This window comes from Ursus arctos, unplaced genomic scaffold (genome assembly GCF_023065955.2).
Source record: "Ursus arctos isolate Adak ecotype North America unplaced genomic scaffold, UrsArc2.0 scaffold_21, whole genome shotgun sequence".
In the NCBI taxonomy this organism is placed as follows: Eukaryota; Metazoa; Chordata; class Mammalia; order Carnivora; family Ursidae; genus Ursus; species Ursus arctos.
In genome coordinates this window covers 38462424-38486575 of record NW_026622886.1, presented here as the reverse complement: position 1 = coordinate 38486575, position 24152 = coordinate 38462424, and the positions used below count along the sequence as shown (strand labels likewise).

Here is a 24152-nt window from a genome sequence, read left to right as displayed (position 1 = left end):
TTAGCGTCACGTTCAAGGTCCATCCGTGTTGTAGCAGGCATCGGCCCCCCTTCCTCTTCATTGCTCAGTACTATTCCGTTGTGTGGGTATTCTATGTTTTATTTCTCTGTTCATCAGTTGATGGGTGTTTTGGTTGTTTCCACTTTTGGGGCTATTATACATAATGCTGTTACAAACATTTGCGTGTAGTTTTCTAACATCAATACTTTTGAAAAGTCTTTGTGGCTCCATCTCTCCAGAGCTATTGTTTTGGGATGTTTATGGATTTTGCCAAAAGCCCAACTATCTATTTGTCTATGATTGACAATGAAATGTTTCCATTTCTCCTGGTTATATGCCTAGGACTGGAATGTCTGAGTCATATAGTAACTGCAGGATTTGCCTTTTGAGGAACTACCAGACTGTTTCCTAAGTAGCTGCACCATTTTACATCCCTACCAGGAAGGTGTGAAGGTTCCATTTCCTTCCCGTCCCTGTTGGCACTTTCTACATAGTCTATCATTTTTATTATAATCATGTGGAAGTCCAGTGGTATCTCATTGTGGTTTTGATTTCCCTTGTGGCTAATGATTTTGAGCACCTTTTCAAATGCTTATTGACCATTTGTATACCTTCTATGGAGAAATGTCTCCTTCAAGTCCTTTGCCCATTTTTAAATTGGGCTGTCTTTTTATAACTAAGTGGTTAGAATTCTTTATACATTCTAGATAGAAGTCCCTCATTAGATGTATAATCTACAAATGCTTTTTCCCATTTTGTGAGTCCTTTTTCTATCTTCTTGATGGTATCGTTTGAAGCACAAAATATTTTCATTTAATAAAATTCAATTTATTTTTGTTGTTGTTGCTTGTACTTTGGTGTCATATTTAAGAAATCATTGATTAATTCAAGGTCATGAAGATTTACATCTGTTTTATACTAAGAGTTTTATAGTTTTAGCTCTTACCTTTGGGTCTAATCCATTTTGAGTTGATTTTTGTATCAACTCAAATGTGTGTGGCAGGATCCAACTCCTTTTTTTTTTTTTTAGAGATTTTATTTGTTTATTTGGGAGAGAGAGTGAGAGAGAGACAGAGAACACAAGCAGGGGGAGAGGGCAGAAGGAGAAGGAGAACCAGACTCCCCTGATAAGCAGAGAGCCCAACATGGGGCCGATCCCAGGACCTCAGGATCATGACCTTAGCCAAAGGCAGACTCTGAACCAGCTGAGCCACCAGGTGCCCCATGCATCTAACTTCATTTTTTTGCATGTGACTATTCAGTTGTCATAGCACCTTTAGTTGAAAAGACTATCCTTTGCCCATTGAATTGTTTGATGAAATCAATTGATCATAATGTGTGGCACAATAAAATTTTAGAACCATGTGTCCCCTGGAATTGAGAGCTGATCATTATAAGAAGAGTAATACAGGATAAAGTTATGAACCTCAAACCAGTTTCATGGTCCAAATTTGGTGTGTATGGAGAAAGAAGTTGTGAGGATGGGAAATGATGAGGTAAGGGTAAATGGGGAAGGCTTGTGCTTTATAATGAAAACATTTAATTCAAGAAACTTACTTGGCAAAATGGTCTTATAGCGATTTTTAGTTCCATGACGTGGAATGTCAATTTCTTTGGGATCCACGAAGTTCATTGGTATTTCCTGCAAAAATAAATGATATCAAATTAGTGTATCTAATGCTGCCACAAAGAAAATCTTCACAGGGGGCCATCTGATCCAGAGCCCTACTGAACTTCAAAGTCATTTATAAAACAACAGACTACCACCTCTGGTTGACCAACACCCTTCCTTTCATAAACATATTAGCTGCACCCTGGCATGCTGACTCTAAGAAAGAGCTCTCTGTTAGAAAGTATTATTTTTCATAGGGTTATTAAAGGAACATACAAAACTTTGATTAGAGTTTTAAAATTCTGTTCTGACATAATTGCTAGAAATATATATAGACAGTTGAAAACTGACAATGTATTCAAATCTTTAAAAAATCTTTATTAAGTTCAGTACCAAAAACTTCACTATGACAGATTCTCTTTTAACATTGTATGACTCTTTTGGATTCTCTTTTAACATTGTATGTCTCTTTTAGCATAATTAAAACCTCCCTCCCCAAATGGTAAACACAAAGGGCATTTTTGTTGATTCAAGTGATGGCAATATAATGTTTTTTTGTATTAAGGAATGGTTTATAATTATACTGTTCCATTTGTTCTTTTTTTGCTTGTTTTTTTACATTTTAAATTTTTAAATGTAAATTCAATTAATTAACATATAATATATTATTGGTTTCAGAGGTAGAGGCCAGTGATTCATTGTACTGTCCCATTTGTGGTTGTAAATGCAATATTTTTAGTGAAGGGCATCCGGACACTGTTTTCTCCCACTTAATAAGAATATAAATGTTTTTACTCGGAATATATGTCATGTGCCCCAAATGATTGGAGAGGGAACAATTAGAGCAGAAATGGCTCTGTGGAAATGAATTATATCTAAAACGTGAGCACCTGTAGATGACTGGGACAAAGAAAGCAATAAGCCAAAGTTTTCAAAAGAGTCAAAACAAATATGTAAGGATTTGATTATACAAAGTAGCACGATCTCTAGTTAAAATTCTGCAAAAGATTGCTTAGATAAATGTTAACGTGAAATAAAGGAACTTTTATCTTTAGATCACATGAAATAGTATTTTTGTTACTTGAACTTTCTTCAATGGCAAATATAACTCAACAGCCTAATATTCATTGAAAGGAAAGAAATTACCTATACATTAATTCAAATTGTCCTAGTTTTCCATCAGTCTGGAAATTTGAGATCATGAATTTGAGATGTGGTCTACAGAGAGGAGTAGCTTACTTTTTAAATATCATTCCCTAAACTTCCATTAATTTAATTTTTTTTAAGGATTTTATTTATTTGACACAGAGAGAGAGAGACAGCGAGAGAGGGAACACAAGCAGGGGGAGTGTGAGACGGAGAAGCAGGCTTTCCACTGAGCAGGGAGCCTAATGCAGGGCTCGATCCCAGGACCCTGGGATCGTGACCCGAGCCAAAGGCAGACGCTTAACAGCTGAGCCACCTAGGCGCCTCTAAGCTTGCATTATTTTAGATATTTATAATATTCATCCCTACTCTCTGCTCCAACTAAATATTATAACTTCTCAGTTCCAAGTTACCAAAATGAGCAAAACTGTTGAATGTTCAGTAGAAAGCACATCTTTCTGTTTGGTAATTTCAAATAGGTCAGTCTGTTTTGGCAAAGCCACTGTAGGTAGGTCTACTCCTCCCTTGCTTCCTCTTGCTGCTTTCTGACACACACTGACAACGACCATCTTCCAGCAGTATCGTTCTCTTTGGTACTGCTTGTTGGCCTCATCTTTCCTTTAAGGGCTTATCTCAAAAAAGCTATCTGTGGTTCTAGAAAAGAGTATTAGGTGTACTTGTAGCTAGCTGGGTGATCATTGGCTGGTTCTTTCATCTCATTAGGTCTCGTTTTCTTCATATGAAAAGATGACACACTACAAAGTCTAATTTTCAAAACTGCATGTTTGTGTTTTACTTTGGATGCTTAGTGAGAGTTGATGAGGCTACTGGTAAATCTAGCCCATTGATAAATATTTCATCATTGGAGTGGTCGCAAATATCTGAACAGATACTGTAATGACCAATTTATTAAAATCAACAAGCTTGGCTTAATATGTACAACTGATTTAAGATGTAAAGTGATCAATGAAATGGATATTCCCTTTGGACAATAATTAGACTTAGTAAGGTCTAAAGCTCTCTGGGTAGACATGTGTTTTTACAAATCGACTTATCACCAGTGACATCGATGGGTTCCCTGACTTTTGGCTAAAATTCTCAATCATCTTTAGCCCATGTTTGGTTTTCCCCGTGTTCCTTATATCATTAAAGGACACTATATGCGCCTTGTTGCTCACGTCACAAACTGGGGTATCATCCCTGACTCCTTCCTTTTTCTTGGCTGTCTCATCCAATTCATCCCCCTTCTTGCAGATTCCTATAGGTTTCCCCCATTTTCACTCCTACTATCTTAGTTCGGACCATCATGACAGTTCCACAGGATTATCTCTAGAGCCTCCAACATACCCCTTTCTAATGCTTCTTCCACTGCAGATAGAGTGATCTTTTTAAAATTCAAGATAAAGTCCAAATTTTTAAATATATATTAAGACTCAGCTTTCTTTTCTACCTCTGGAGGCTCAACCTTTGCCACTTCCCACCTTGGTTTCAGTGCTCCAGGCAAACAGAACAATTTAATTCCCCAGTGACAGCAAGGCTGTTCCTGCCTCCTGGAATGCCTCTTCGATGCCCAGTTCCTTCTTGCCACTTCTTGCCAGCTCCTATGTACTTTGCCTCAATTTTGTCATCACATTCCAGTTTGAACATTTATCAATAGTTGATGAGATGTGGGGTGGATCTAAAACCTTGTACTTAACCTTAACCTTTTGAACTGTAACCATTTGTTTCCTGTAAGCTGCTTGAGTAGAGAATGGTGCCATTTTCATAGGTGTGTCTAGGGTCTAGTTCATCAAAATGCCTACTGAAGAGTGAACAACAAACAGCAGGCTCACCATGAATTCCCTTTGGAGTAAATGTGAACTTGCCACGACGTCCCTCAGCTGTGATCTTGTGAGCATTCGGCTGGCTGACTGCAGATACTCCATGGCTACCTTCTCCCGTGGGGTTGGGATAGCCACGAAGGGTTCGACATTCCCCAAGCTACTCATGTCCAATGTAAGAGATACGTTGGACCCTCGTCTATGTTGGGGAAGAAGGTTAATAAGTTTAGAAACCACATGAGTTATTCTGATCACACAAATCTGTCTTTCATACATACACACTATTCAGTGCGGATTTTCCAAAAATAAGGATCGAATGTCTTTTTCTCTTACGGTACCAGAGTTGATTGTAGCAACTATCTATAGTTTCTTTATAGGAAACTGGCACTTTTGTTATTGGAAATAAATCTGAATTGAGAAAATGCACTATAATGTACTAATGGGTATACTTGATACAAAAACAATAGGATGGCTAGCAATATTAAGTGAAAAGTTCAGGAAAAGCAAACATTACATGTGAATTGAGAAATCACATATAACACAAACCAACTTTATTGTTTGTATGCCTGAGAGCTCAGTATATAAATCATACAGCCACCTAATATTTCTGACATCAGCATACTGAACACATGATCTTACCGGACATAGGAAGCTCAGAGGAAAAAAAATATTTTGGTTCACATTATTGCCATTGAAATAGAATTTAAGTTTTAAAATGTATATACTGTTTATAACTTCTGAGTGAATGCTTAAAAAATAGCATCTGTATGTATGTATGTATACATATGTGTGTGTGTGTGTATGTATTTCTTTAATTCTATGATAAACTCATAAGAATATCGAGGTCACAGACTCTTATTCTGAGTTATAATTTATCTTCCCTCTGTAATTTTCCTCTTCCAGTTGGGAGATGAGGTGGAGCTCTTCCAACTTATAAAGGCCCCTTGTTTCTTGGATAGAATGTGTGAGTGCCTCTTACCAGTAACATTAGCTGTTTGGAACCAAGAAGTAAATATAAAACAGCTTGTGCAAGACTGAGGGTCAAAGTCAGAGATTGAATTCGCAAGAACTATGAAATTTAAAAGGCCTTAGGTATGGATGAGCTGATCCAATATGGCGCCACATGGTTGGTGTTCCAAGGAAATGGAGGATAGGAAAAAACAGGTCAAATCAAATGTGAACAAAGACAGTAGAGCAAAAACCAGGCCCAGCATATTGCATCTGAAGGGTGCTCTACACACTTTCTATGGAACACTACATCAGGAAATATTCACGTGGCTAGAGCTTAATTTTAAACAATGGAAAATTATTAGAACGTACAACAAAAACCCATTAAACAAAAGCATGTAAGTTCCTTCCTCTTAAGAATTGATATGTAATGTCATTTTTGTTAATTTCTAAATGGTTTGTAATTGTAGTTTTTAATTCCGGCTTTGGCTTGATGTTTATGTAAGTGTTTATGAATTTGTCTTCCTTATTAATTTCTAGTTACAGTACATGCAAATCATCCAACTAATGGTTGGACTTCAAATGTTTAGAATTTTTCAATTCTTTCTTTGAGACAAGTACTATGCTAATGTTTTTTGAATATTTCATAGATACTTTTGGGGGCAACTAGACTGATTACCTATTTATACCTACCTCCCTATAAATTTATCTATGCACGTGTGTGTGTATATCACCTTATTTATTATGTTATTATATATGATCAAAGATATTATTGCAATCTTTTTTTCCTACTGGATTTCTCAAAGCCTGAGATGTATGTGATCTTCCACAACACTTGTTTTGTTATTTTTCTTATATCCCTGACAATTTTTACTTTACGTATTTCAGCCATTGTTTTAAAAGATTAATAATTACATCTTTACTGTAAATTTTATCAACACGAAATATTTACATTCCTATTAATTCTATGTTTTGCCTCACATCTGGCTTATTTTCCAGTTTTATTGAGACAGAATTTATATATGGCATCATATAAGCTTAAGGTCTACGACATTAGTAATTGACTTACATGTACTGTGAAATGATTACCACAATAAATTTAGTTAACACTCATCAGCTCCTCTAGAAACAACAGCAAAAACGGTTTTTCCCTTGTGATGAAAACTTAGGATCGCCTCTCGTAACAACTTTCAAATACACCAGACAGCGGCGTTAGCTCTAGCCGTCATGCTGTATAGGACATTATGTACACGACATAATTTATTACGGATTATTCATCTTAAATGGAAATTTGTACCTTTTGATCATCTTCCTCAATTCGCCCTCCTGCCACCTCCCACTTCCAACTTAAAAAAAAATTAATATTGACATACCTGTTATTTTTTTTGCATGTTCTTGAAAAATCTTTTCTAGTTTTTTTTTTTATTTTTTATTATGCTTTACTCTTGAATCACTGTTAGAGATTAGGGGATAGCATACTGGATACCCCATAAAATATCACTTAGCTGATAGAAGAATGTTTGTCCCCTACCATATTTTGTGTGTGTGTGTGGGGGGGGGGCTGTTGTTGGTGATTGACAGGGCTCCTGTGTTTTTTGAGTAGGAGGTAAACAGTTGAGGAGGGTGAAGAGTGGTTCTATTCTCAGAGCAAGAATTTTTATCTATTTTTAGTGGGAAAGCAGTTTTTATAAGTTTCTCAGTCCAGTTCTTCTGGACTTCAAATTGTCAGAAATTCCTTCCTAATTCTGAAAATACATTGTTTATTAGTTTTTAGTGTATTTGTGAAAGTGTGGCTTTTGCTGGCTTCATAGATTTTTTTTAGTAAGGAGTTGAGACAGGCCATTTAAGGGATTTCTAATCGGATGCCATTTTAAACCATTATTCCATCCAATCAATCTTCAGCCCCAAAAGACTAAAGCATCTGCAGTCTGTCCATTGAGTGACGCTCAGTGCTCTGGTGGTTTAGGAAGAAGGGAGGTCTTTTCCATCCAGAGTGCTCAGAGATGTATGAGGAGCAGGCATCTGAGTTAAGCCTTGAAGGTAAAAGTTCAATAGATAAATTTTCGGTAAAGGGTTATTTCAGGGAGAGAGCCCGGCAGGAGAAAAAAAAATGTGGAAGCAGGAAATGATAAGGCATCTTTGAGAAATGGCATATAAGCAGTTTGAGCTAGAGTTCAGTCGTATAAAAGTGCATTTTGAAATTGGGGGGCAAGGTTAGGTAGGAGAAATGAGAGAGAAGCAAGAGGCACAGACATAAGGCTATAAAAAGCCTGCCCAAATCCAGAAAAGAGAATTTTGAACGTCAGCTTATATAAACTTCTAATAGGCCTTTCCACGGCATCCCCTGGCCACACTTGGGGGTTGAGGAGCCTCTGAGATTCCACGTCTACTAGGGTCCATTTGATCAAGTGAACAAAAATTCTGAAGCTTCTGTGATAAAATGAGAGCCATGGGAACATTTTCATGCAAACACGCTTCGTAAGGAAGAACGACTTTTGTCTGGCAAGGGAAGGAAGAAAGGAAACTAATATTTATTAAACATCTATGATTTGCCAAGCACTGTTCTAAGCACTTTCACATATGCTATTCCCATCTCTGTAACCGCTCTCTGAGGTTCATACTTTCCCCCATTTCGTAAGTGAAGAATTAACTAACTTAGGAGGAGGAACGGGGAACAAAGATTCAATCCAGGTTAGAGTATGAAACCCAAGCACTTTCTGATTTGCTACCCAAAAGCAAGGGTATGGTGGGCAGATTATGGTAGGCTAGCCAGTGCCTCACGTGCAGTTGGGGGCCAACTGTTGGGGGGAGGTCAAGACAACCGAAGTCTAATGTAGAGGCCGTGTATATTCAGAGTACGAATTCTAGCTTTCCAGTCAGATTGTCCGGGCTCAAATCCTGCCTCTCCCATGTCCTTGTGGTGGACCTCTGGTCAGGCTGCCTAGCCTTGTTGCATCTCAATTTCTTCTTCTTTTGTGAAGTGAGTAATTACGGATACCTGCCTCAGAGGCGTATCACAAGGCTGAACCCAACAGTGTAAGTACGCTGCTTCTAAGAAGTGTTGCCTGGCTATTGTTTGGGGCAATAATAGAATAAAGTTCGATATAACTCTCACCTCCTACCTCTCTAAGGGATCTACTTTAAAAGACCTTTCAAAAACTCAAAAATTGTTTACACTGAGATTAACTTTAACATTTTGAAATGAACAGACAGAATCTACACATTTGTCGCTACAGAAAAATACATCCTTCTTGATAACCTATTTATCTTAAAATTTCCCTTTATTATGGCAAATCCATTTCCTCGGAGCCCTAAACAATTCCAGAACACTTCACCTCAACACCTCAGACAATGTCTCAAGGTTCAATTATGGAATTAATCACGCACAAGCTGTTGACCTTTCGGGGAGCCTCCTTCCACAGAACAGCCCTTCTCAAGGTAGTACTCGTCTATCCCGGCCGTGAAATGGTACCATAGGCTGTCATTAACATGGAAAAATCTTTGCTTTTGTAATTCTTATCTTCAAGGAACAAACAATATTTGAGTTAATTGAAATACAGTGGAATTAGAAAATCAGATCAGGAGAATCCACTTAAAAAATTTGTCCTTTTTTTTTTTTTTTTAAGATTTTGTTTATTTGACAGAGAGAGAGAGAGCACAAGCAGGGGAAGCAGCAGGCAGAGGGAGAAGCAGGCTCACCAAGCAGGGAGCCCGATGCAGGGCTCGATCCCAGGACTCTGGGATCATGACCTGAGCCGAAGGCAGACGCTTAACGACTGAGCCACCCGGGCGCCCCCAAATTTGTCCACTTCTTAGTCATGTCTTGTGCATGCAGAGAAGACATTAAACACACATCTATATATGTATCAACCATTAAACACACACTTGTATATGTTTTAAAGTGTTTTTTCATTATAAAAGTAACACATGTTCATTGTAGAAGATTTGTGGAAGTTAGAAGTTTTAAAAAGGAGATTAAAATCACTCCATCACAAAAACTTCACTAGCTTTTAAATTAACTTAAATTTTGCTATGTTAATGGCAATAATGGCAGTGAGTTACTGTTTTGAATTTTATTTCTTTGGTTAGAGATGGGGATAAAAACATTTTGGTATGATTATTGCTCATTTATCAGTCCTTACCTTTGAGAATTGTCTGTTCATGCTCTTTCTTAATGTTTACATTGGAGCATTAATGCATTTATTGTTGATGACAATGATCTATAAGAAATTATTTCTCACATACATGTGTTGCATATATGTGATTTATTGCTGCCTTAAAACACCAAGGATTTTTTAAAAGTTATATTTACATTCAAACATATCAATCTTGTGTGTGTGTGTGTGTGTGTGTGTGTGTGTGTGGTTTCTTGCATTGCTTTAATACATACAAATTCTTCTGGAAGTTTAATTTTTACTAAAAGTTAATCTTTTAATCTATTTCTAATTTATTTGGGGTATGGTAATGGTGAGAATCAACTAGATTTCTTTCCCCCAAATAGGTTATCAAGGTGTCTAACGCAATTTACTGAACAATCTGGAGAAGAGCGGTGTTTTATAATTATAGAATATTAGATTTTTAACCAGCTATTACTGACTAATGATCTGAAGGAGAAAATACCACTTTACTGAACTAAGAGATAGGAATTTGTTTCCCAGTATCCATAAACCAAAGTGGTAAGAAGTAAGGATAGAATCAGAAAGACATTTCAAAAACAAACCAAACATCAGAAGGGGAGAGAAAATACAAATTAAGATGCGGCAGAAAAAAATCTAAAGGATTTAGAGGGGAAAAAAAATTAGCAGAAATAACAGGAGACCTGGACCTTTAATAAAAACAGAATATGGAAAACTAAGAACACAAACTCTTATTGAGACTTTGCTTCTTCTTTGTTATGTAACTCTGGACAAACTGTTTAGACTTTTTTATGCCTCATGATTACTGTTGGACAAAAGGGAACATAATAAAAAGCCTTATCAAGCTCCTGCGGTAGCACCAATTATTATTTATGCCAAAAAAATAAATAAGCGGGAGGAAATTCAAAAGATACCAATGCAAACAATTGAAGGAAAAAGCAAATTCTTAAGGAAAGGTAAAAGGAATGCAATAAACAGCATGCTAATTACAATTAAGTAAAAAGGAAAACATGTATAAATATTATGGCCCAGGGCCACACATCATTTCAGCAAGAACTTACAAACAGCGCTCTGCTGAAATTGTTCCATTCTGCACCACTGCTCTTAATGACCAAGTGGGAAGAAAATACAGCTAAAAATATAAGAACACTACGATTGACTGTTAGAATAACTGAAAATTAAGCATTTATTTTCCCAGTAGTTGGGGCTCTATGCTGAATTTTAGATGCTGGGTTTAGGCAGAAGGGCTACAGTCTCCAGCCCTGAGGCCATGAGGCTATGTCTAAATCTGATAGGCTGTTCCCTTTGCAGTGCTTCGCCCCCGGGAATAGTGAGACTTCAAGCCTGGCAATTTAACTTAGTACCCGATAAAGAACGAAAATGGGAGGCAGAGAATAAAAGGAAACGAATGATCATTTTGCCCGTAGTCCAGGAAGAGGTACTTCTGAAATTACTGGATTAAGAAATTAAGTTTCAGTGGGGAGTGGTGGTTGCTGCTTATCTACAAGTATTTGAAATGAGAATGGAAAAATATGCCCCTAAAGATTATAAGAAGAATTTAGTCCAGAATGAAAGCAAACAGATTCGATCTTTGACAGCTTTCCCAACCTTAAATATATGTGATTCATTCAGAGCTGTCTTTATTGTTACACACATCTGAGTCCTACATGGTGAGAAGTGAGACAGTTAATATTGATGTCCTCTCCAGATCTGAACCGTTGTGCGTCTAAGACGTCCAGTCCCGCCTTTCCCCCCTCCTGGTGGGTTCCCTTTGTAATGATCACAATCTGACAGTCTTGGCTGGATCCCAAAGGTGAGCTTAAGCCCCTCCATCTCCAACTTGATTTTTCTTATTTAATTTTGCTGCATTTTCAGTTTTCTAGGGTATTTTAATAAAAAGAAAGAAAAAAGAGAAGTTTTTACTCATTTGCAATAATAGGAGGAAACAGTGGTGAGAGAGAGAGAGTTGAAGTCCCTTTACTATATGCGGATTGACTGGCCCCCATGGTTCTTTGAAACTCCCGATTCTACCACTTTTAAGTTCCAGAGGTAATGGAATTTAATGAACGGTTTGCTGTTTCTCCCCACCTCTTTACCTTCAAATAAACTATATATAGTACTAACTCCCTTCCTGGATCACTTGACAGATGAAAGGGTAAAATTTAAAAAAAAAAAAAAAGTTAGGGAGTGCTAGGAGTTTTAAATCGTGGCTTAAATTCAAAGCTCCTGGAAAGTTAAGTGTAACATAAATGCAGTGTTACTAATTTCTAAAAGCTGAAATAAATGAATAGATATCGTGACCATCCATCGTAAAATTTCCCAAAGGAAATCCTGTAGGGAAGAAATGTAACAACGATAAAAGAGACCAAGCACAGGCCCAGGAAGATGACAAATGAATTTCAGCCTAAAGCAAAAAGAAAATCTCACAACGTAGAGAACATTTTTTTGGCGTGGGAAATGATTTCCCTACTTGGAAACGTCTACTTCACTAGGTAGAACGCTGCTCTCCCTTTTGAGTGATTAGATAAAAATTTTTGAATTCATAGAATGATATCTGATCTTTTATGCATGTATAGGACAAGGCAAAATTTACAACATCCTTCTTTTATTGTTTAAAAAAATAAAAGTCAATGGGGTGCCTGGATGGCACAGTTGGTTAAGCGACTGACTCTTGGTTTCTGCTCAGGTCGTGATCTCACGGTCGTGAAATCAAGCCCCGGATAGGGCTCCGCACTCAGCACAGAGTCTGCTTAAGACTCTCTCCCCTGGCTCCTCTTCCCCTCTAAAATAAATACCTAAATCTTAAAAAAATATTCAAAACAATCATTAAAAAAATAAACTTAAATTGAACTTGTTATATTTTTCTTGGAGCATTGGCCTTGGAATGTGAGTTTAAATCAGTGCTCTGTGCTTTACTTAAGCTCTTGTGGCCTCAGACTACTTAATCTGTAAACGGGGGATGATAATAAAACTCATAGGGTTGATTCACCTAACAAAAGCTAAAGAAGCAAAGATATGTGACCATTTCCAGCCAGTATCTGGCATAGAGTACACATATGTGAAAGATAATAATAGTTAATAATGATCACATGGTCATTCTTACTTCACTCTACGCATAAATAGCTGTGTGGGAGCTATATGGCATAAGCACTGCTAAATATTTGAAGAACGCAATGTTGGACAAGTTGGTTAGTGATGAGAAGTCAGTGGCCGTGTTACATATGCAAAATCAGTGGTCCTCTAAGTTGAGACCATTTTTCGTACCTCGAGTCCTTAAAATTCTTACGTCATGTCCTTAAAATTAGTAACCTTTTTTAGATTCAAAAATAATGCATATTCACTGTAGAAAACCTGAAACTATAGATAACAAAAACAAAGAAAAATATCTCATAATACCAACACTTAGAATGACCGCTAACAACATGTTATGTGTATGTTCAAGTCTTTGTATGTATATATGACACCATCTAGATTTTTACTCTATGTATTCCTTTATGACCTGCTTTTTTTTTTTTTTTAAGATTTTATTTATTTATTTGACAGAGATAGAGACAGCCAGCGAGAGAGGGAACACAAGCAGGGGGAGTGGGAGAGGAAGAAGCAGGCTCACAGCAGAAGAGCCTGATGTGGGGCTCGATCCCAGAACGCCGGGATCACGCCCCGAGCCTAAGGCAGACGCTTAACCGCTGTGCCACCCAGGCGCCCCTATGACCTGCTTTTAAACTAAATATATTGTGACTATCTTTTCATGTCTTCAACTTTATTTAAAAACTATTTTCAAACACTCTATAGTGTTCCATTGTAAGGATGTACTGTAGTTTGTTTATCCAATACCTTATTTTTGGACATCAACTTGTTTTCAATTTTTCACAATTATAGACAAGACTGCAAATAAATAGCCTTGTATCGAAATGCTTGTGCATTTCCATGATTATTTTTAGGTTGAGGAGTTCCAAACACTGACTCAAAATCTTGAGTTTGGAGAAGTCACTGAACACATGGAACGTGGAAGAGGCAGGAAGACTCTTGGGGCTCACTGACATGGAATGACCCAGACCCTCCTCATCTATTGTTCAGACCTTTGCAGTAGCTCCCTAACAAGCTTTTGTAACTCTAAAATCTCTTAGTCCAGTATATATTTTTTTTCTTCCAGATTTCACCCAAATGATGTCCGAGCATTGAAAATATGATAATCAAACTTGGGATTTTTTCCTCTGAAACCTCTTAGCAATTTTTCCAGTATGTTTCCAATATATTCACTAGAAACGACTTACCCTAAAGTGTGACCTCCTTGAGGGCAAAGACTGTAATCCTCCCTCTGGATCCAGTCCTGAACACATGGAGAGTAACAGTTTTGTTGTCTGTGTGTATGAATGATTGCAAATAATTGGTTAAGGTAATACTGTGTGTAATTACTGTGCTTTGATGGCTTTTCCAATCCTTCATAAGATAGGAAAAGTGGGGGCTCATGTTGGATAGAAGTTGGAAATGTAGACTGGAGAAGCCACGCTTATCCAGGTACAGTCAATATTACAGTCGATATTTACTTTGAGTCTTATTGAAGTACCAACGAAGTCTAGCATTAACATCCTAAAGAGCTCTGACGTTTTGTTAGTAAAAGAGGAAAAAAAAAGTAGTGCGTTGCCTTGTAACCAAGTATGATTAATTTTTACTTCTTTTTGGCGTTTAGTATTGTTTTGACTGTCACTCTTGGTGAGGAGCCTGTTTCCTTTTTAACAAAAGAACAAAATGATGGTAGCTCTAATTTTAGTTCCCAAGTTTAGTTTTTCCAAGTTTATATAATTAGTCAAGAAAAAGATGATGCTGAATGAACATTAATAAGTCTCAATGAAAAAGCCATTCTTTCTGAAATGAGAAATCTTTTTTTTGACGTTTAGCTGATGTATACATTTACACACACACAATTTCCTAAGTAACACACTACAATGAATAGCTCTCTGTCTCTAAGCAATTACCGAAGAACTCTTTTAGTACTGAACACTACAAATAAATTCGATATATTCATGTACTTTCAAGACCAGAAATGACACACATGATTATAATGATCCATCGAGTTCAGCTAAAATGTAAAATTATCAAAAAATATACAACTCAGCTTCTTCAGGTTTTTTTTTGGTTTGTTTTTCATCTGGTTGCAGCCCCATTTTAAAAACTGAATTCTGGCATTCTTAGGGAAATCTAACTGCTTTTTAATTTAAGACTTCTTTTTCAGTTAAAAACATTTTTTTACAATAATTTGCAATTGACTTGGCATTAATTTTTCTTTTTTAGCATTAAATGTATTTCATACATACATAATAAATTATATGTTATCATTTTTATGTAATATATATTATATATAAGTTATTAAATAGATTATATACTATTGAAGTATAGTTGACACATAATGTTACATTAGTTTCAGGTATACAACATAGTGATTTGACAACTCTACATGTTATGTTAGGTTCACAAGTGTAGCCACCATATTTTTCAGCTTTTGAATAGCAACGAAGGGGCAATTTTATACCTCAATAGCACAATACAGCATAGAGCTACAAAGCAACATGACTGACACTGAGAATTCTGATAATTTGCAGTTAAACTGTAGTAAGGCAGTAATTTCACCTCTGGCTGCAGTTAGAGTGCATGTTGATAATACACCTCAGGAATAAATCTTTGAAGAAAGAAAACTTGACTACTTGGAGGACTCTGTTAAGCAGCAGCCACCTATACAATTTTTCCTCTTAACACATCAGATAGGTTGGTAAACTTCTTCCTCTTGCCCCTGCTCAGATTATCAGGCATTGTCTCCATATTTATATTAGAGTAAATGTCCACTTTGGGAGTCCTTGCATGCATGGAACCGAGTCATCATGATGGGAACAGAATAAGAGCTTTAGAAATATGTTGAGCAAGCATTTGTTCTTTAAATTTGCAATATTACACAGTTATAGACATTAGTGAAGGTATTCTGTGATTAGAGTCTCAACCATGCTACAAAAAGTAGCCAGTGTGATTTGGATCTTTGTGGAGCCAGTTGAAAGCTAAACTTTTGACAAGAATAAACACTGTTTTCACTGCATCCAGATAATTTGGAATGTTGTATTTTCATTCTCATTCATCTCAAAATATGTTCTAATATTTTTTCGTGTTATCTTCTTTGACCCATTGGTTATTTAGCACTGTGTAGTTAATTTCCACTTATTTGTGAATTTCCCGAATTTCCTTCTGTATTTTTAATTTCATCCCATTTGATCATATACTTAGTATGATTTCAAATTTTTAAAAATTTATTTAGATTTATGTAGATTATGGTATATCCTGGAGAATATTCCAGGTACATTTGAAAAGAATTTGTATTCTGCTATTATTGGGTACAGAGTTCTATAGATATCTGTTAGGTCTATGTTTTATAGCTTTGTTCAAGTCTTTTATTTCCTTGTTGATCTTCTGTCTGGTTTTCTATTCATTATTAAAAATGGGTTATGGTACTCTCCTAATATTACTGTTGAACTACCTGTTTCTGCCTTCAATGCTGTCTATTTTCATGCTCTGTTGTTAGGTGTATATATGATGACAATTCTTATGTCTTCTTGATAGACTGACTTTTTTATCATTATAAAATGTCTTTGGCTCTAGTAACATTTTTGGGAAGGGGATATGGGAATAAGATAAGGTAAACATACCACAAAGTTCACCATTCTTACTGAGATTCAGGTGTTTTTCTTTCTTAAAAAATTTTTAAAAGATTTATTCATTTGAGAGAGAGAGAGAGACAGAGAGACAGAGAGAGCACAATCAGGGGGAGAGGCAAAGGGAGAAACAGACTCCCCACTGAGCTGGGAGCCCAATGTGGGGCTCAATACCAGGACCTGGAGATCATGACCTGAGCTAAAGGCCGATGATTAACCATCTGAGCCACCCAAGGGTCCCCAGCTGTTCTTATTAAATAAATTCTCGAATTGTTGCAAGCCTTTGGTTAATTTCCAAAGTTCTGAAAAGTCAATTTTGACCATTTTTGCTAGTATTCTCATTGTTTTCATGGAGGATTGGATTTTGGATGTTCTTACTTTGCCATTCTAGAATTCCTCTCCTGCCCATTCTTTTTTTTAATATCTTTAGTGGTGAAAAATATTTGTCTTTTAGGGTGGATTTATATTTTGGAAACAGTCAAAAGTTGCTTGGAGTGATATATGGTGAATAGCTGATCCGTTTGAATAGAACTAAACCTTAGAAAATGGAAAAAGAAGAACAAACTAAACCCAAAACAAGCAGAAGGAAGGAAATAGTAAAGATTGGAGTAGAAAGAAATGAAATAGAGACTAGAAAATCAATAGAGAAAGTCAATGAAACCAAAAGTTGGTTCTTTGAGAAGATCAACGAAACTGACAAACCTTCAGCTAGACTGAGCAAGAAAAAAATAAAACACAAGACTCAATCGAAATCTCAAGTAGAAGAAGGGATATCACTACCCACTTCACAGAAATAAAAAGATTATAAAGGAATACTATGAACAGCTGGATACCAACAAATTAGATAACCCAGATTGACAAACTCCTAAAAAGACATAAGCTACCAAAACTGATTCAATATGAAATAGATAATTCACAGATTCATCTAAATAGAACCAAAATAAATAAGGAGATTGAATTAATAATTTTAAAAACTTCCTATAAAGAAAAGCCTAGGACCAAAGTGACTTTAGTGGACTCTACCAAATGTTTAAGGAAGTATTAACACCAATCATTCAAAACAACTTTCAAAAAACAGAAGAGGAGGAAACAATTCATAGCTCATTATATGAAGCCAGTATCAGCTTTCCAACCAAAGCCAAAGAATATTAAAAAAAATTACACTCAGTAGTAATAGGAATCAATATCAATAAGAATCTAGATGTAAAAATTCTCAGCACAATATTAAGAAACCAAATTCAGCAATATATAAAAAAGGTTACACAGCATGACCAAATAAGGTTTATCCCAGGAATGCAAGGTTAGTTTGATAAACGAAAAATCAAACAATGTAATAATGCCATATCAAAAGGATAAAAGACAAAACCACATATCATCTCAACAGACTCAGAAAAAAGCATTTGACAAAGTCCAACATTCTTTTATGATAGAAGCAGTGAAGAAACTGGGAGTAGAAGACAGCTTCTTCAACCTGATGAAGAGCATGTTATAAAACACCCACAGCTAACACCATACTTAACAGTGAAATACTCAAAGTTTTCCATCTAAGATCAGGCACACTTTCTTGTGCAAGTAAGGCACAAGTACTCTTCCACTTCTACTTAATAATGTACCAGAGATTCTTAGCCAAGGCAATTAGATGAGATAATGAAACAAACAAACAAAAATCTATGTTGGAAAGGAAGAAATAAAGCTATTCCTGTTTGCAGACAGCATGACCTCATATATAGAAAACTCAAAGGAATCCACAAAAATGCTAAAAGTAATGCTCCAATTCCACAAGGTTGTATGATATAAAAGCAATAGAAGAAATCAATTGTATTTCTCTATATTAGCAACAAATACCAAAAATGAAATTAAGACAATTCCATTTATAATATCATCAAAAAGAATTAAGTATTTAGGAACAAATTTTGCAAAAAATGCAAGGGTGGTATGCTAAAAACTATAAAACGTTGAAAGAAATTAAAGAAGACCCAAATAAATGGAAGGACACCCCATATTTATATATTAGGAGACTTAATATTAAGATGGCAATGTTTCTGAAATTGATCTACACCATCAATGCAGTCCTTGTCAAAATCCCAGCCTGCTTTTTTGCCGAAATTGACAAGCTGATCTTAAAGTTCATATTCAAATTCAAGGAACCCAAATAGCCAAAATAATATTGAGAAGAACAAAGTTGGAGGACTCATGGTTCCTGATTTCAAAACTTACTACAAAGCTACACTAACCAAAACAGTGTGGCATTGGCATAAGAATAGATATATAGATCAATGGAATAGACTTGAGAATCCAGAATAAATAACAAGAGTTGTTCAACATCATCAGGCATTATGAAATCAAAACCACAAGGAGATACTACTTCTCTCTTGCTAGGATGGCTATAATAAAAAAGATGGACAATGACAAGTATTGTTGAAGATATGGAGAAACTGGAATCCTCATACGTTGCTGGTGGGAATATAAAATGGTACAGTTGCTTTGGAAAAATAGTTTGGTGGTTCCTCAAAGTTAGACCTATAGTTACCATATGATCAAGTAATTCCAGTCTTAGGTGTATACCCAAGAGAAATGAAAACATATGTCCACGCAAAAATATGTACATGCATGTTTACAGACCATTATTCATAATGGAAACAATCTAAATGTTCATCAACTGGTGAATGAATATACAAAATGTGGTAAAGCCACACAATGTAATTTTTATTCAGCCACAAAAAGGAATAAAGTACCGATACATGCAACCCCATAAATGAACCTTAAAAATGTTAAGTATAAGAAACCAGACACAAAAGGTCGTATATTTCATCATTCCATTTATATGAAGTGTCCAGAATAGGCAAATCCTTAGAGATAGAAAAAAGATTGGTGGTTGCCAGAGGTTGAAGAGTAGGGCACTGGGGAGTGAATGCTAATGGGTACAGGGTGGTGGAATTCTTAGAGAGTGGTAAAAAAATTTGTCAAGACTTTAGAATCAATCTTTTATAATTTTATCATAACAACATTTTAATAAAAATGTCTATTTATTAAAAATTTAAAAAAGATTTTATTTATTTATCTGAGAGAGACAGAGAGAGAGCTTGAGAGAACGAGTGGGGGGAGGGGCAGAGGGAGAGGCAGAGTCCCCGCAGAGCAGGGAGCCCAACGTGGAACTTATCCCAAGACCCTGGGATCATGACCTGAGTTGAAGGCAGATGCTCAACCGACTGAGCCACCCAGGCGCCCTATTAATTAAAAGTTTAATAAAAGTTTTATTGATTGTTAGAGAGAGGAAAGAAAGAAAGAAAGAAAGAAAGAAAGAAAGAAAGAAAGAAAGAAAGAACACAAGCGAGCAAGCGAGGGAGGGAGGGAAGAAGGAAGGAAGGAAAGAAGGAAGGAAGGAAAGAAGGAAGGGAGGGAAGGAAGGAAGGAAGGATGGAAGGAAGGAGAGAAGGAAGGGAGGGAAGGAAGGAAGGAAGGAGAGAAGAATGGGCCAGAAGTACCGAAAACATTTCCCAGAGAGACTCTTTTTAAACAATAGGAGCTATAAAGCATCACTGGAATGTGCGCACAGACCCGGGGACAGTGGCGGCTCTGAATATTTGTCGGACATCAGTGGAAAATTAGCCAACATGCAAATGTGTTTACATAATACAATAGATATTTTAGAGAATAAAACCTTATAAAATAAGAATAATGTATGTCGCTAACAGTAAATTCTCACCATGGGCTTCATGAGTATAAATATAGGGTCATTTTATCACACAGCTCAAGATTCCATATACCTGTATCTCTCTGCCTGCTTAGCAATAGGCAGCAAATTTCTTAGTAAAGGTAACCATGGAGACAAGTGTTCTTCACACATCTCTGAGGTGTTGTGATGACCTGCACTGCTTTTACTTCAACGTATGCTTCTCAGTCTCTTTCCGATTAGATATTAAATTTATTTAAAATCCCTTCACACACACACACACACACACACACACGCACACACACACACAGCAGAAATCTATAAGGGTTTCCTCTCTTCTCTCACAGCTCATTTGGAACCTCTGCTTGTTATATGTTTCTATTCAGAAGGCAAATTTCCTTGTTTCTCCCCCTCTGGGTAGATGGTGGGAGAGGTTGCAGGAAAAGAGAAGGACGAAAAGAGAAAGCATTGATTTTTACTGACTATACGTTCTCCTAACTAGAGTCAGGCAGGAGTGCTGACTTCGTTTCTGCATTCAGGTCCTGGAGCAATAGCCAGCTGGGCCTGGGTGAGAAGTGCCCTTGCTCCCAAGGTGGTTTTGTGGCCAGTGATGTAATAAGGGCAGTGCAAGGTCATAGGATAAGTGCTATTAATGACGATGATGATGGTGATGATAGCACCTAATGCATATTAAGCTAAGCTTGCCAGAAGTAGTTTACTTGTATTATCTCATTTAATTTCTACACTAATTTTTGAGAAAGGTATTACGATATTTTCTGATCTTATATATGGGGAAGCTAACGATGTTAAGTAATTTATCAAAAGTCCTACAGTAAGGTATGTGAATAGAAGTAGCGTGATTCCTTAGACTTCATTCTTAACCACAAAGCTGTGATGAAATTAGTGCAATTACAAGCATTTAACGAGTGCCTACTATTTTCTAGAAACCATGTTAGGTCTTAAGGAGGTGGTTGCTGCCAAGGTTAATAGGACATGGCTTCTGGTCTTGAAAACCTGATAGACTGTAAGGAAAGAAACCCTTAGAGATGGTTTGAATTTGATGGAGGCTGTCATGGAATAGAGTCATGCTTCAGAAGTTATAGGAATAGAGGTTATGTACTGATTTTCAAGCGCACATCATTTTAGAGCAAATCCTTGAACTTCCTTTCAGTCGTTAGAGAGGAACACTTATAAAATTAAATTTTCACAAAGAAAATTTTCGCATTTATTGAAGAAATTGGATATTTTAAAACGTAATTAAATTTAATATCTATCTGAAAGCTTCTAGAAGTCCCTTGCTCACTGAATATAAGAGGCAGATATCTTAAGTCATCAGCCGGGGCACATCAGTTCTACCTTTACCTAAAATGAACTCAGTTCAGATTGTGAAAATCTACTATACCCAGTTTCCGCAAATATTTATCCAAGAACACCAATTTATTTAAATACACATTCCTGTGTTTGTTCAGGGTTCATTTAAAAGTGTACCACCCAGGGGGCGCCTGGCTGGCGCAGTCGGTAGCATGCGACTCTTAATCTCGGGGTCGTGAGTTCAAGCCCCATGTTGGGTGTGGAGCCTACTTAAAATAAATAAGATGAAATAGCAATATTAAAAAAAAAAAAGTGTACCACCCAGCAAGCAGTTACGGGCTTTGGTCAGTTAGAATGCTTTAGGAATAAACCAGGATGAAGGTTGCCTTCTCAAGCCATTGACCTTTCACCTTGGAATTTCAGAGTAGGGAGTTGCTTCCTTTGGCCAGGGAAGAGTCAATGACTTTGCGGGTTACTCTGTGGCCACGGATTGTATCTAAAGTACCATCACTTCTCAGATGGAAGGAAGGCCTCAATTACCTGGAAGAGTGTTAGCGATAAATGAATAGAGTGGCACTTGATTTGATTATCATGATCGCATTCTTGCCAATGTAAATACACAATCATGTTATCAGTGATGCCTAGTACAAGGATAGATGGTTAAATATAAATTATTAAACATAGTTGCCAATAGTTAAAATAAGCTTTTCCCCTCAAGTAATAGGGATTTGTTGAGCTGATGCCATTCATAGTAATTCGCTTTTATTTCTGGGTCTTCTCTATTCCACCCTCAGATAGAATAATTACAGGATCACCCTGAAAACCAAATGGCCATTCACCCAAATGCAGATATCATGCCTACCAGAGTAAAGAATTCTTACTTCAGATACTGTGTTTTAATATCTATATTATGGCCAAGGAACAGATGGACTGGTAAAAAATAAATATTTCTGGAATGCAAAATGACATACGCATTTTCAAGAGTGAACTGAAATTTGTCATGGAAAGGACACTTTTATACTTGCTGTAGGAAATATAACCCTTTGCTTTTCCATAAATAAAAATGTTCTAAGTTAGCATGTTTCAACCAAATCAAATAAAATGAAAAAAAAAAAAAAGCCAGAAGCAACGTCCCACTAATTTTCTAGAAACAGCTAACATTTTGATACAAAATTAATGTTATATATGCTTTTTCCCATCTTTATTGGGATATAGTTTACATACCATAAAATTCACCTTTTTAAAGTGTTCAAGTCAATGATTTTCAGTATAGTCACAGAGTTGTGTAAGCATCGTAGCAGCTAATTTATAACGTTTTCAGCCCATAAAAGAAAATCCCTACCCACTGGCAGTTGCTCCCTGTTCTTCCCTCTTTTCAGTCCTTGGAAACCACTAATCTACTTTCTGTGTCTATGAATTTGCCTATTTTGGACGTTTCATATAAATGGAATCATACAACATGTGACCTGTTCTGTCTGGTGACTTTTACTTAGCATAACGCTTTCAAGGTTGATCCGTGTTGTAGTATCTGTCGCTAACGCATTTCTTGTTATGGCGCAGTAAACTCTGTTGCATGGTATACTTACTTATTTATTCATTTATCAGTTGATGGACATTTGGGTTGTTTCCACTTTTGGCTATCATAAATAACTCTGCCAAGAACATTTGTGCACACATTTTTGGGTGGACATATGTTTCATTTCTCTCAGTATGCACTGAGCGGTAGAGTTGCTTGGTCGCATGGAAACTCTAGATTTAATTTTCTGAGAAATTGCACAATGTCTTCCCAAAGTGGTCACACCATTTTACATTCCCATCAGCAATGTCCGAAGGCTTCAGTTTCTCCACAACTTTGCCAGTGCTCATTATTATACATAATTTTAATTACAGCCATCTTAGTTGATGCGAAGTCACATTTCCTTGTGGTTTTGATTGCACTTCCTTCATTACTAAGGATGTTGAGCACCTTCCCGTGTGCTTATTGACCATTTGTACATCTTCTATGGGGAAATATCTATTCAAATCTTCTGCTCATTTTTAAACTGGGTAATTTGTTTTTCTATTTCTTGAGTTTTAAAGTTATTTCTCTATTTTGAATATCAGACCCTGGTTGGATATATGATTTACAAATATTTTCTACAATTTTGCGAATTGCCTTTTCATGTTCTTGATAGAATCTGTAATGGTTAATTTTTTGTGTCAATTTGACTGGGCTATGGTGGCCAGATATTTGGTCAGACATTATTCTGGGTGTTCTGGGGTGAGACTCACATTTAAACTGGTAGACTAAAGTAAAGCAGATTGCCCTCTGTAATGTGGGTGGGCCTCCTCAAATCAGTGGAAGATCTGAATACAACAACAAGGTTCACCATCTCCCAAATAACAGGGAATTAGTCCTTCTTGACAGCTTTTGCACTGGGACATCAAGTTTTTTCCTTTGGACTCAAACTGAAACATGGGCTTTTTTTGAGCCTCAAGCCTGCCACCCTTAGACTGGAAATACACCACTGGTTCCTCTAGGTCTCCAGCTTTCTGACTCACCCTGTAGATCTTGTAACTTGCCAGATTCCACAATCATGTGAGCCAATTCCTTATAATAAATCTCTTTCTGTGTATGTCTGTGTGAGTGTGTGAGCGTGTGTGTGTGTGTGTGTGTGTGTATCTACACACACCTGTTCTGTTTCTTTGGACATCACTGACTATAGTCTCTCTCTCTTTTTTAGGTATGTATGTATTATGTATGTATATATTTCTTCATGTAATCTCTACACCAACGTGGGGCTCAAACTCATGACCCTGAGATCAAGAGTT

General features: G+C 36.6%; 1 protein-coding gene across 2 annotated transcripts in view; it reads right to left on the bottom strand.

Moving 5' to 3' along the window:
* The window catches only part of PTPRR (protein tyrosine phosphatase receptor type R), a 236535-nt gene that overhangs the window by 39240 nt on the left and 173143 nt on the right, over positions 1-24152 (bottom strand). For both annotated transcript variants that reach the window (XM_026500025.4, XM_026500028.4), the window contains 2 exons: positions 4591-4777; positions 1558-1642 (listed from right to left, as the gene is read on the bottom strand). In XM_026500025.4, coding sequence (XP_026355810.1) covers positions 1558-1642; positions 4591-4777 — 272 coding nt within the window. The remainder of the gene's footprint in view (positions 1-1557; positions 1643-4590; positions 4778-24152) is intronic.